The sequence below is a fragment of the Myotis brandtii genome, unplaced genomic scaffold (assembly GCF_000412655.1).
Source record: "Myotis brandtii unplaced genomic scaffold, ASM41265v1 scaffold105, whole genome shotgun sequence".
NCBI classification, from domain to species: domain Eukaryota; kingdom Metazoa; phylum Chordata; class Mammalia; order Chiroptera; family Vespertilionidae; genus Myotis; species Myotis brandtii.
The window spans coordinates 2,570,860-2,582,328 of NW_005353538.1; the positions used below are offsets into that span (position 1 = coordinate 2,570,860).

General features: G+C 44.5%; 1 protein-coding gene across 1 annotated transcript in view; it reads right to left on the reverse strand.

Moving 5' to 3' along the window:
• RNF214 (ring finger protein 214) overlaps positions 1-11,469 on the reverse strand; it is a 54,900-nt gene that overhangs the window by 10,133 nt on the left and 33,298 nt on the right. The window contains exons 7-10 of the mRNA XM_005856808.2: positions 2,638-2,734; positions 2,373-2,461; positions 1,722-1,812; positions 1,425-1,523 (exon numbers count right to left, since the gene is read on the reverse strand). Coding sequence (XP_005856870.1) covers positions 1,425-1,523; positions 1,722-1,812; positions 2,373-2,461; positions 2,638-2,734 — 376 coding nt within the window. The remainder of the gene's footprint in view (positions 1-1,424; positions 1,524-1,721; positions 1,813-2,372; positions 2,462-2,637; positions 2,735-11,469) is intronic.

Sequence of the window (11,469 nt, forward strand, 5' to 3'; positions counted from 1 at the left end):
AAAAAAATGTTTCTATTGATATTTCAGAGAGGAAGGGAGAGGGAGAGGTAGATAGAAACATCAATGATGAGAAAGAATCATTGATTGGCTGCCTCCTGCATGTCCCCTAGTGGGGATCGAGCCTGCAACCCAGGTATATGCCCTGGCCGGAATCGAACCCAGGACCCTTCAGTCCCCAGGCCGACTCTCTATCCACTGAGCCAAACCAGCTAGGGCGAAATCAGGTCATTTTAAAAGAGAGAAGCAGATGCTAAATGTTTTGTGATATTCTCAGTGGTCAGAGAGAAAACTAAAAATTATGTTGAAGGCCAGCCCCAAATAACTTCCTTTCAGAATACATTACTCTCTAGACAAGGCAAAAGGAACTGTTGGGTAACTTTATAGGAGTTAGCTGTCCTGAATATAGAGTAGGTTATGAAATTCATTTCTCTGAAACTGAAGCTAATACAAACCAATATAGAATGAATGAGATCAGACATAAAGCAGAAAACATTACCCTGGGATGAACTGTAAATTTATTGTTCTTGAGGCTACAATTCTTCCTTGATTCAATTTAATTCAACAACATATACTGAGCAGACTAGTGATAGGCATTCTGCTAAAATCTGGGGGTATAAGGTACCCAGTCCCTGCCCCCAAGAAGCTCACAATCTAGTAGTTTTCTGGGTTAAAGAAACAAGAAAATTTGGGGCAGAACAAATAGCATGTGCAAAGGCCAAATCAGTAAAAGAGCACCAAGCTAAGGGAACAGGCATTGGGTATACAAGTCCAACACTTGGTGTAGTCTGGGCTGGGGATCAAATGAGTGTCACTAGCATAGAGACAGTAGTAGAAACCCTAGGTATGAAAGAAATCATTTAGAATAGCAGTTTTCAAAACATAGCTCATGGTGCCTAACACCCTTTGAAGGCCTGGTCTATGAAGCAATAACTAATTTCCTAATTAAAATTATTTACCTTTTTCTCATTCTTTCATGAGTCTATAATGGAGTTTTCCTTAGACCACAAGACAAGTGATATTATCATCTCTATGACAGCTAATGAAATATATGCTTCTGTGTTCTTATGTTTTCTAGCATTTTCTAAGATAGGTTTAGGGTATAATTTAATCTCTCAATTTTTTTTTCTTTCTCAATTTTTCTGTTGTAGTCTTCCTAGCAATCTTTAGCAATATTTGCTATCCTATGCAAAGCAAAGGACTGAATCCAAGAATACTCTAACAAAGAGGGATTGGGCTGAAACACCTGAAGCATGAAGTCTGTCTGCAGAGGGGAAGAGGTGGAGGATGCAAGAGAAAGGGAGAAATCAATGAGCAACTCTTAAACCAAATAAAACCAACAATACCCAGTATCTTCTTTACAAAAACAAGTGAAGGACTCTGGTTTTGTCACAGAAAGCCGGACTACCCAAAACCTGCATTCTTACCTCAGACGGGGGCGGAGGCAGAGTGGGAGTAGGGATCTGAGGAAGGCTGCTCAGCTTGGCCCCATTCCGCACTAGCTGGATGTGACTATTAAACTGGTCCTAGAAAGGAGGAAAGGAAGGGATGACCCTTCACTGCCGAGCTGAGTGAGCCTCCCTAGAAAGAAGCACCCACCATCCAGTCTGAAGAAAACAGAGGGAGCGGTAGATAAGCTCTCGTGGCAAAGCAGAAGGTCCCTGCCCCTCACCAGCTTAAGCACAGCCTAACTCAGACTCAATGCTCCCCATTACTACACTTACCCGAACGTTCTTTTTCATCATCCGAACTCCATTCAGTCTTGTCTCCCACTCCTGTTTGGAACGAACTGTGTCTAGTGTTGGGGGAGTTGACCTTTCAAGAAACCAACAGGAATTTACAGAATTAAAGAAAACCTAACTCTCAACGCTCTGAGACAGCCTAAAAGGAATGGCCAATGGACCGGAGAGAAGGCCAGGTCGTGTGCCTCACTTTATCTCCAGCATCTTTTAAGCCAAGTATTGGAGAAAGAGAACCAACCACTGAGACAGGGGTCTTATCTGCCTGAGAAGGCCACAGGGTCCTGCAGATTCCATGGCAAGAAGAGAAATGACTACATAAGAAACAAATCGCCAAGGATATTTGATATGCTTCCATAGCATAAAAGATACTGTTTATACAACTGGGAATAATACAATAGAAAACACACAACGAGAAGACTGCAGAGAGGAAGAATTAGAGAATGCAGAAGTTAGGATACAGGAAGAGAAATCACGGAACAATTACTACTGCACAGACAGGGATGACCTTGAAATTCCCGTGATGATACAGCAAGTGCCAGACTAGCTGGCCTAGGGTTTCAAACCCTAAAGAAATCAAAACAAAATCCAAAACACTGCAGGACCACTAACATTCTAGAATGGGACGATACCTACTTGAGGTAAGTAAGGTGCAGCTCTGCCTCTTTTTCAGCTTCTTCTAGCTTCAACACCAGCAATTCTTTCCGACTCTCTAGTGATAAGATCTAGGAAAACCACACACACATACTTGATTAATTTTAAATACACAGAGCTTAGTTAACAAAATACTTAGTGACTATATGGTGTAATACTTACATGGCTTACTGGTTAATACTATATCAAAAGGATTTACCATCGGGAAGCCCAAAATCAAAGCCTTCAATATAGCAACTCTTCTCACCTCTGCCTTCCAGGCCCGTTCTGTCTCTTCCATAATGTTCTGATTTATTTCACCATCCTGATTCTTCAGTCTATCCAGTTCCATTTCCCACACCTCTCTGGAAGATAAGAAATGAAGAACAAGACTAAGGGGAGAAAGACAGCAAGGCAAAGTAAAACCCAAAATTAGTCTGCCAAGTATGTTACAGGAAGTCTTACTCTAAGTAGTAACTATAGATATAGACAAATAATGTTTCAAGTAGTCTGTAATTGCACAAAGGCAAGTAAAATCTGAAAGTTAAAATGTTCATATCTCCACTTGCTAAAATAAGGTTACCCAGACCAAGAAAAAGAGTGTCCTTGGAACTAAAACCCACTGCAGGTAAAATGTCCTTCTATGATCAAGGAGGGCTCAAAATCATTATGGCATCCGTCTTATTTCCAACTTATCTGGAGAATGCAGGACAAAAAAACAGGGATCCATTTAATACTAATCTCTAAGTCACCACTAAGCACAGTTACTGGGTTACTGACGTTACTAATCTCTTAGCTGCAGTGAACATTCTTCAACAGGAAGAAACCTTCTCTTTAGATTTCAGGACTTCACATTCCCATCCGTTTCCTCCCTGACACTCCCACCCCTAGAAGCCTGTCTGTCTAGTACTGAGGGATTTTCCAGGATGGGGGACAATGAAGGGACAGAGCCAGCAAAAGAAATTCCTTATATTACACTTGATTGCAATAAGCTTTATGGCTGAAAGGAACAGGATTACCCAGATCAGTCGACAGAAAAATATAGAAAAGTTTAAATTATTTTAAAAAGGTGAAAAGGTTGAAAAGAGCTACATCTTTAAAATGTTCCCAGTTTTCTTCAGTGAGAGAAACAGTTTTATTCATTCCTCTTCTGTGTTCTTAGTAGCCTATGTATTTACTTAAATTGTTGCAGTCTCTTCTTTCGATTGACCCAATGCTCCACACATCCTGTGCTCTGCTTCACAGATAAAGTATTGGTGTGTTTGTGCGTGTGTATGTGTCACACACATATTCACTGATTCACTAACAGGAGTCTGCCCCTCTACTAACAAGGTCTATTTAATGTAACAGAAATGACTAGGTGGGCACTTTCTTCCTTAATCCCCATGTGTTGTGCTCCTCAAACTAACTTCCTGCCAGAGGAAAAATTCTCTAATAGTTATTTAGACAAAGGTTTACAGTAGATGTGTTTTCCTGCTATAACACAAATTCCTCAAGTTAAAAGATATATGAGAAGTCAAAATTCTCTTAGCATAAGAATATGTAAAATACGTTGTGGGGTCAATCCATGATCTCTTTAGCCTACCAGTCACTCTTTGACAAAGATAATTATAGGTAACCATTAGTTGCCTTCTTTGATCAATGTTATCCTTGAAGATTATAGATGCTCACTGAATATCTCTAACTTCATTAAATACATTTGTCAACGACAGATAGACACTTATATTAGAAAAATCCTTCTACCATGCCCATGGAGACATTCCACATATTCACGCACACACACAGCTTTTCCTTTGGGCATTTGGCCACATCTACTTCATTGGATCCAACAAGACAAAAGGGACTACTAGTAACCACCACAACAACAACTGCTAGCAAACAACTTTAAAAAATCATAAAAATTCCCAGCCTTATATGTTAACTAACCTGTAACATATATCAGATTTCATTTCACTAAAGAGTACTACTACCTGCAACCCATGCTAGAAAAAAAAATCAGTTCCCTAGATAGTAAAAAGAAATCCTCGGTAGAATAGAAACAGTGCACTGAGTGAGTCTATTGTAACTTTTTTTTTTTACTTATTTTTTATTGATTTTAGAGAGGGAAGAAGGGGAAGGGGGGAGTGGGAGAGGGAGAGAGAGAGAGAGAGAGAGAGAGGAGAGAGAGAAGAGAGATACACGGATGTGAGAGAGATACATACGTCCGACTAGAGATACGTCCGAATAGAGATGGAACCCACAACCTAGGTATGTGCTCTGACTAGGAATTGAACCCCCGACCTTCTGGTGCATGGGATGACACTCCAATCAACTGAGCCACACCAGCCAGGGCTATTGTAACTTTTTAAATGCTTCGTTAAATTTCTTTCAAGTCCCATGTTTCTGTTATTTTAATGGCTAGTTCAGGGAATCAACAGTTCAAATGAATAAATCCTACCAGATTCTACAAGCCTGACTTATTGTAGGCCCCAATGTTTGCATCATAATTTAAAAATTAATTTTGTTTTTGATCAGGTAAATAATACAAATTATAAAAAGTTTAGAAATACAAAAATAAAGAATATAAAGCCCTAGCCTGTTTGGCTCAGTGGATAGAGCATCGGTTCTTGGACTGAAGAGTCCCGGGTTCAATTCCGGTCGAGGGCACGTACCTTGATGCAAGTCTTGATCCCCAGGCCTGTTTGGGGCTTGTGTGGGAGGCAACCAATTGACATGTCTCTCTCACATTGCTATTTCTCTCTCTGTCTCTCTCCCTCCCTTCCACTCTTTCTAAAAATCAATGGAGAAATATCCTCGGGTGATGATTAACAACAACAACAACAACAAAAAAGAATATAACATAAAGGTTTTAACTCTTCTACTTATTGGCTGTATAAACCTAGATAAGTTAATCTTTCTTAGGCCTCAGTTTCATCTGAAAAATGAGTAGTAACTATATCACGGGATTCATGGGAGAGTTCCCTGAGAAAACACACATGAAGAATTTAATATAGTGCCTAAAACATGGGATGTATCAAAAAAATATATTTTTTAAGTATTCTTAACTCAATTTCTCACAATTACACTACTAACAAAGAACCATTGTTATACTTCTTTCCAGTCTTTTCAAATAGATATTTATATAAGTACTAGAGGCCCAGTGCATGGATCCATGCACTGGTGGGGTCCCTCAGCCTGGCCTGAGCCCTCTCATAACCAGGGACCCTTCAGGGGATGTCAGTAGTCTGACATCCCCCAAGGGATGTAGTAGTGCGTAAAGCGGCAGGTGGCTGGGAGGAGCCTGAGCCCGGGCCGGGCACTGCACTGCTCCCGCTCATCCCAGCCCTGCTTGGTGGCACTGCTGTGGAGACAGGAGAAGCTTGTACTGCCACAGCTGCGCTCGCCAGCTGTGAGCCCAGTGTCTGGCGCCTGTAGGTCAGCTGAGCGGCGCTCCCGCTGTGGGAATGCACAGACCACCAGGGGGCAGCTCCTGCGTTAAGCGTCTGCCCCCTAATAGTTAGTGCGCATCGACTGGTTGCTTAGGGTTTTATATAGACTAGAGGCCCAGTGCATGGATTCGTGCACTGGTGGGGTCCCTCAGCCTGGCTTGCGCCCTCTCGCAATCCAGAACTCCTTGGGGGATGTCGGACTGTTGATTTCGGCTAGGGACCTGTGGTGTTCAGGCTGAAATCGACAATCTGACATCCCCTGAGGAATGTAGTAGTGCACAAAGTGGCAGGCGGCTGGGGAGGAGTCCGAACCCCGGCCGGGCACCACGCCGTGGCAGCTCAGTACTGCTTCCAAGGAGGCAGGAGAGGCTCACGTTGCCACAGCTGCGCTCGCTAGCCATGAGTCCAGCGTCTGGCGCCCGTCAGCTGAGTGGTGCTCCCACTGTGGGAGTGCCCTGACCACCAGCGGGCAGCTCCTGCATTGAGCGTCTGCCCCTGGTGGTCAGTGCATGTCATAGCGACCGGTCAAACTAGAACGGTAGACCAGTCGCTTAGGGTTTTATATTACCCTATATAATAAAAGGCTAATATGCAAATCAACCGAACAGCAGAACAACTGGTAGCTATGATGTGCACTGACCACCAGGGGGCAGACGCTTGACGCAGGAGCTGCCCCTGGTGGTCAGTGAGCTCCCACAGGGGGAGTGTCACTCAGCTAGAAGCCCTGAGCTGGGCTCACGGCTGGCGAATGCAGTGGTGGTGGCGGGAGAGGCTCCCGCCTCCGTGGCAGTGCTAAGGATGTCTGACTGCCGGCTTAGGCCGGCTGCCCGTCAGTCGGACATCTCCTGAGGGCTCCCGGACTGCGAGAGGGCACAGGCTTGGCTGAGGGACCCCCCTCCCCGACCTAGTGCACGAATTTCGTGGACCAGGCCTCTAGTAGATATATAATATACAAATCCATTGTATGTTTCTCAACAAAGACTGCAATATTTATCTTACAGCCTAAGTGCCCATCAGCAGATGAAGGGATTAGAAAACTGTGGTACATCTACACGATGGAATACTATGCTGCTGTAATTGCTATCCTATATAATAAAAGCTTAGGTGGCATCATGCGATGTCATCACAAGATGGCCGCCATGACATCATCACAAGATAGCTGCCACAAAGATGGTCACCACAAGATGGCCGGCAGGGGAGGGCAGTTGTGGGCGATTAGGTCAGTAGGGGAGGGCAGTTGTGGGTGATCAGGCCAGCAGTAGAGGGCAGTTGGGGGCGACCGGGCCTGCAAGGGAGGGCAGTTAGGGGCAACCAGGCTGGCAGGGGAGGGCAGGTGGGGGTGACCAGGCCGGCAGGGGAGCAATTAGGCATCAATCAGGCCAGCAGAGGAGTGGTTAGGGGGTCATTAGGCCGGCAGGCAGACAAATGGTTGGGAGCCAGCAGTCCCAGATTGTGAGAGGGATGTCCGACTGCCGGTTTAGGCCCGATCCCAACATCCCCCAAGGGGTCCCAGATTGGAGAGGGTGCAGGCCAGGCTGAGGGACAACCACCCCCCCTCCCCCATGCACACATTTCATGCACCGGGCCTCTAGTAATCTTTATAATCTCTTACTGTCCCATAAATCATTGCTGTAAAATTTCAAAGTTCTTCATGCATCTTGGGTAGAAACAAATACTTTTTGTTACTTTGCTTTGCAATAATATCTAAAAAAATTTTTTTCAAGCCTGGCCAGTGTTGCTCAGTTGGTTGAGGGTTGACCTATCACCTGGAGGTTTGCTGGTTCGATTCCCGGTCAGGGCACATGCCCAGATTGGAGGCTTGATCCCAAGTGTGGGGCATGCAGGAGGCAGCCGATTGATGATTCTCTCTCATCACTGATGTTTCTCTCTCTCTCCCTTCCTCTCTGAAATCAATCAAAAATATATTTAAAAAATAGATTTTGCTGAAAATCTGAAGAACTTAGTTAAGATTTTATCTGTGGAATTTGTAATTTTGCTTTACAAATAAACAAATCTACGGATCTGACTAGACTTGCTATTTTGTTTATATTCATCTAGTGTTGGCACCAACTCATCACTAAAGATGATGTTGTGTGAGAATTCTTGGCAACAAACACAAGTGATGCTCACACGTTTTATCCTAAACAGACACAAAAGGCTACCCTATCTAATAAAAGAGTAATATGCAAATTGACTGTCACTCCAACACAAGATGGCCGCTCCCATGTGGACACAAGATGGCCAGCAGGGGAGGGCAGTTGGGGAAGATCAGGCCTGCAGGGGAAGGGCAGTTGGGGGGGACCAGGCCAGCAGGGGAGGGCAGTTGGGGAGGACCAGGCCTGGCAGGGCTTGACAGGGGACCTCAGGCCATGCCCCCCGCCCTAGCACCGGGCCAGGGGACCTGAGGCCATGCACCCCCACCCCAGTGCCAGGGGACCTGAGGCTGCGCCATGCCGCCTGGCAGGGCTTGACAAGGGTGGGACTGGCTGGGTCTGGATCTAGCCCAATGGGGGGAGGGGTGGCCGGCTGGGTCTGGGTCTCGCACAATTTTGAGGCACACGTGGTGGGCAGGGACTTGACTCTGGGTCCCGTGGTGCACCCCAGACAGGAGGAAGATTTCATATACATTTTACTAATTTTCTTTCATCTCTGACACTTCTATTTAGAGAAAGGGCAAATAGCAATATTAAAATATTTCCTCTAGTTAATCCCCTTTTAATGTGCACCAGGCCACTAGTATATTGTATAATTCCGTTTACATGAAGTTCCAGAAAAGGCAAAACTATAGTGAGAGAAAGCAGAGCAGTCTGCCAATGGCTGAAGGTGGAGGAGGCAATGGATGCCAAAGAGTCATGAAAGAATTTTGTAGAAAATGGAAGTATTTTACACCATGATTGGGGTGGTAGTTACATGACCATATATGTCAAAACTAATTTAAGGCATGCAGGAGGCAGCCGATTGATGATTCTCTCTCATCACTGATGTTTCTCTCTCTCTCCCTTCCTCTCTGAAATCAATCAAAAATATATTTAAAAAATAGATTTTGCTGAAAATCTGAAGAACTTAGTTAAGATTTTATCTGTGGAATTTGTAATTTTGCTTTACAAATAAACAAATCTACGGATCTGACTAGACTTGCTATTTTGTTTATATTCATCTAGTGTTGGCACCAACTCATCACTAAAGATGATGTTGTGTGAGAATTCTTGGCAACAAACACAAGTGATGCTCACACGTTTTATCCTAAACAGACACAAAAGGCTACCCTATCTAATAAAAGAGTAATATGCAAATTGACTGTCACTCCAACACAAGATGGCCGCTCCCATGTGGACACAAGATGGCCAGCAGGGGAGGGCAGTTGGGGAAGATCAGGCCTGCAGGGGAAGGGCAGTTGGGGGGGACCAGGCCAGCAGGGGAGGGCAGTTGGGGAGGACCAGGCCTGGCAGGGCTTGACAGGGGACCTCAGGCCATGCCCCCCGCCCTAGCACCGGGCCAGGGGACCTGAGGCCATGCACCCCCACCCCAGTGCCAGGGGACCTGAGGCTGCGCCATGCCGCCTGGCAGGGCTTGACAAGGGTGGGACTGGCTGGGTCTGGATCTAGCCCAATGGGGGGAGGGGTGGCCGGCTGGGTCTGGGTCTCGCACAATTTTGAGGCACACGTGGTGGGCAGGGACTTGACTCTGGGTCCCGTGGTGCACCCCAGACAGGAGGAAGATTTCATATTACATTTTACAATTTTCTTTCATCTCTGACACTTCTATTTAGAGAAAGGGCAAATAGCAATATTAAAATATTTCCTCTAGTTAATCCCCTTTTAATGTGCACCAGGCCACTAGTATATTGTATAATTCCGTTTACATGAAGTTCCAGAAAAGGCAAAACTATAGTGAGAGAAAGCAGAGCAGTCTGCCAATGGCTGAAGGTGGAGGAGGCAATGGATGCCAAAGAGTCATGAAAGAATTTTGTAGAAAATGGAAGTATTTTACACCATGATTGGGGTGGTAGTTACATGACCATATATGTCAAAACTAATTTAAAATAGGTGAATTTTATCATATATAAACTATAACTCCATAAAACTGAGTTAAAAAAACAAAAAAACAACAACAAAACCCTGTCCTGGCCGATGTGGCTCAGTTGGCGATTCCTCCTGTGCACCAAAAGATTGCTGGTTCAATTCCCAGTCAGGGCACATACCTTGGCTGCAGGTTCAAACCTCAGTTAGGGGTCTATATGAGGAGGCAACTGATCAATGTTCTTTTCTCTGTCTCTCTCTCTCCCTTCCTCCATTCCTCCCCTCCCTTCCTTCTCTCTCTCTGCCTTTTTGTACAAAAATGTTTTGATTTTTTTTTTTAAGAGAAAGAGGAAGGGAGAGGGAGAAATATTTATGAGAAAGAAACATTGATCAGCTGACACCTGCACACTCCCTACAAGAGATAGAGCCTAAAACCTGGGCACTTGCCCTGACTGGGAATTGAACCAGTGAACTCTCAGTGCATGGGACAACACTTAACCAACTGAGCCACAACAGCCAGGGCTCTCTCTCTGTTCTAAATAAAAATAATTTACAACCTCCACCCCAAAGGCACTGCCCTAAACCTGCTCCACTTCCAATGTTCACCATCTCTGCCATCCCAGGCATCTCACCGGCACTGCACCTCTTCTCTCACAATCAACACATCGCATCCACCCTGCCTCAGAATAGCCCTCCTTTTGGTTCCTTTGCCACATACATCACGCCCTCACTTTACATCTTGCTGAAACTCTGTCTTCCTGACACCAATTTATCTGCAATTTGGCCCATTTAACTTGATACAACCAGAGGTACCCCCTAAAAATGAAATCTGGAGAGGTCCACTTCCAATAAGGGCAGGGTTGCTTGGAACAGACCAACATCCTGCAGATCAAAAACTATAAATTCTAAACGAAATGTAAAAAAGCATCTACTTGAAGGCACTGCAGAGCACACAAAAACCAGGCAAAAACTGGAGAAGATCCGGCACTTGGAAGATCACTTGGAATATCACTGTAGTTTCCTGTTTTGTTTTTTAGTGGTCATTTGTCTAAGGGCAAATCCCAACCAGCTCTATGCTGATGACTGAAACTGAGATAGAAACCTTGCAGGGTTGCCAGCTCAGAAACAAAAAATAAAAAAAGAGAGCTACCATAAAATTGGGAGCTACAAAACACCGCAATAAGAAAATAAGAAACCAGATTTAAAAATTGGCCAAAGACCTTAGCATACACCTCACCAAAAGCAGATATACTAGGTGTACCGGTTAATAATGGTGGATTTTGTAATCAAAGAAAACACAATAATTTCAAGAGAAACATCGAAAGTGCTTTATTCAAAGTAATGTCTATCGCTAGCTACGTATTTCCCCATCTTTCAGGTAATGTGTGGATACCGTCCCAATAGAACTTTTCTTGTTTTGAGGCAAACCATTCAGAGACCCAGCTTTCCACTTCTTCGTATGTTTTGAAGTGCTGCTCAGAAAGTGCGTGTGCCATTTATCGGAACAAATGGGAATCTGAAGGAGCAAGGTCTGTTGAATACAGTGGGTGGTTAATACTTCCCAGGCAAGATCTTTTAACGTGTCTTTAACTGGTTTTGAAGTGTGTGATGGTGCGTCATCATGAAGCAAAATTACTTTGCCGTGTCTTCTGG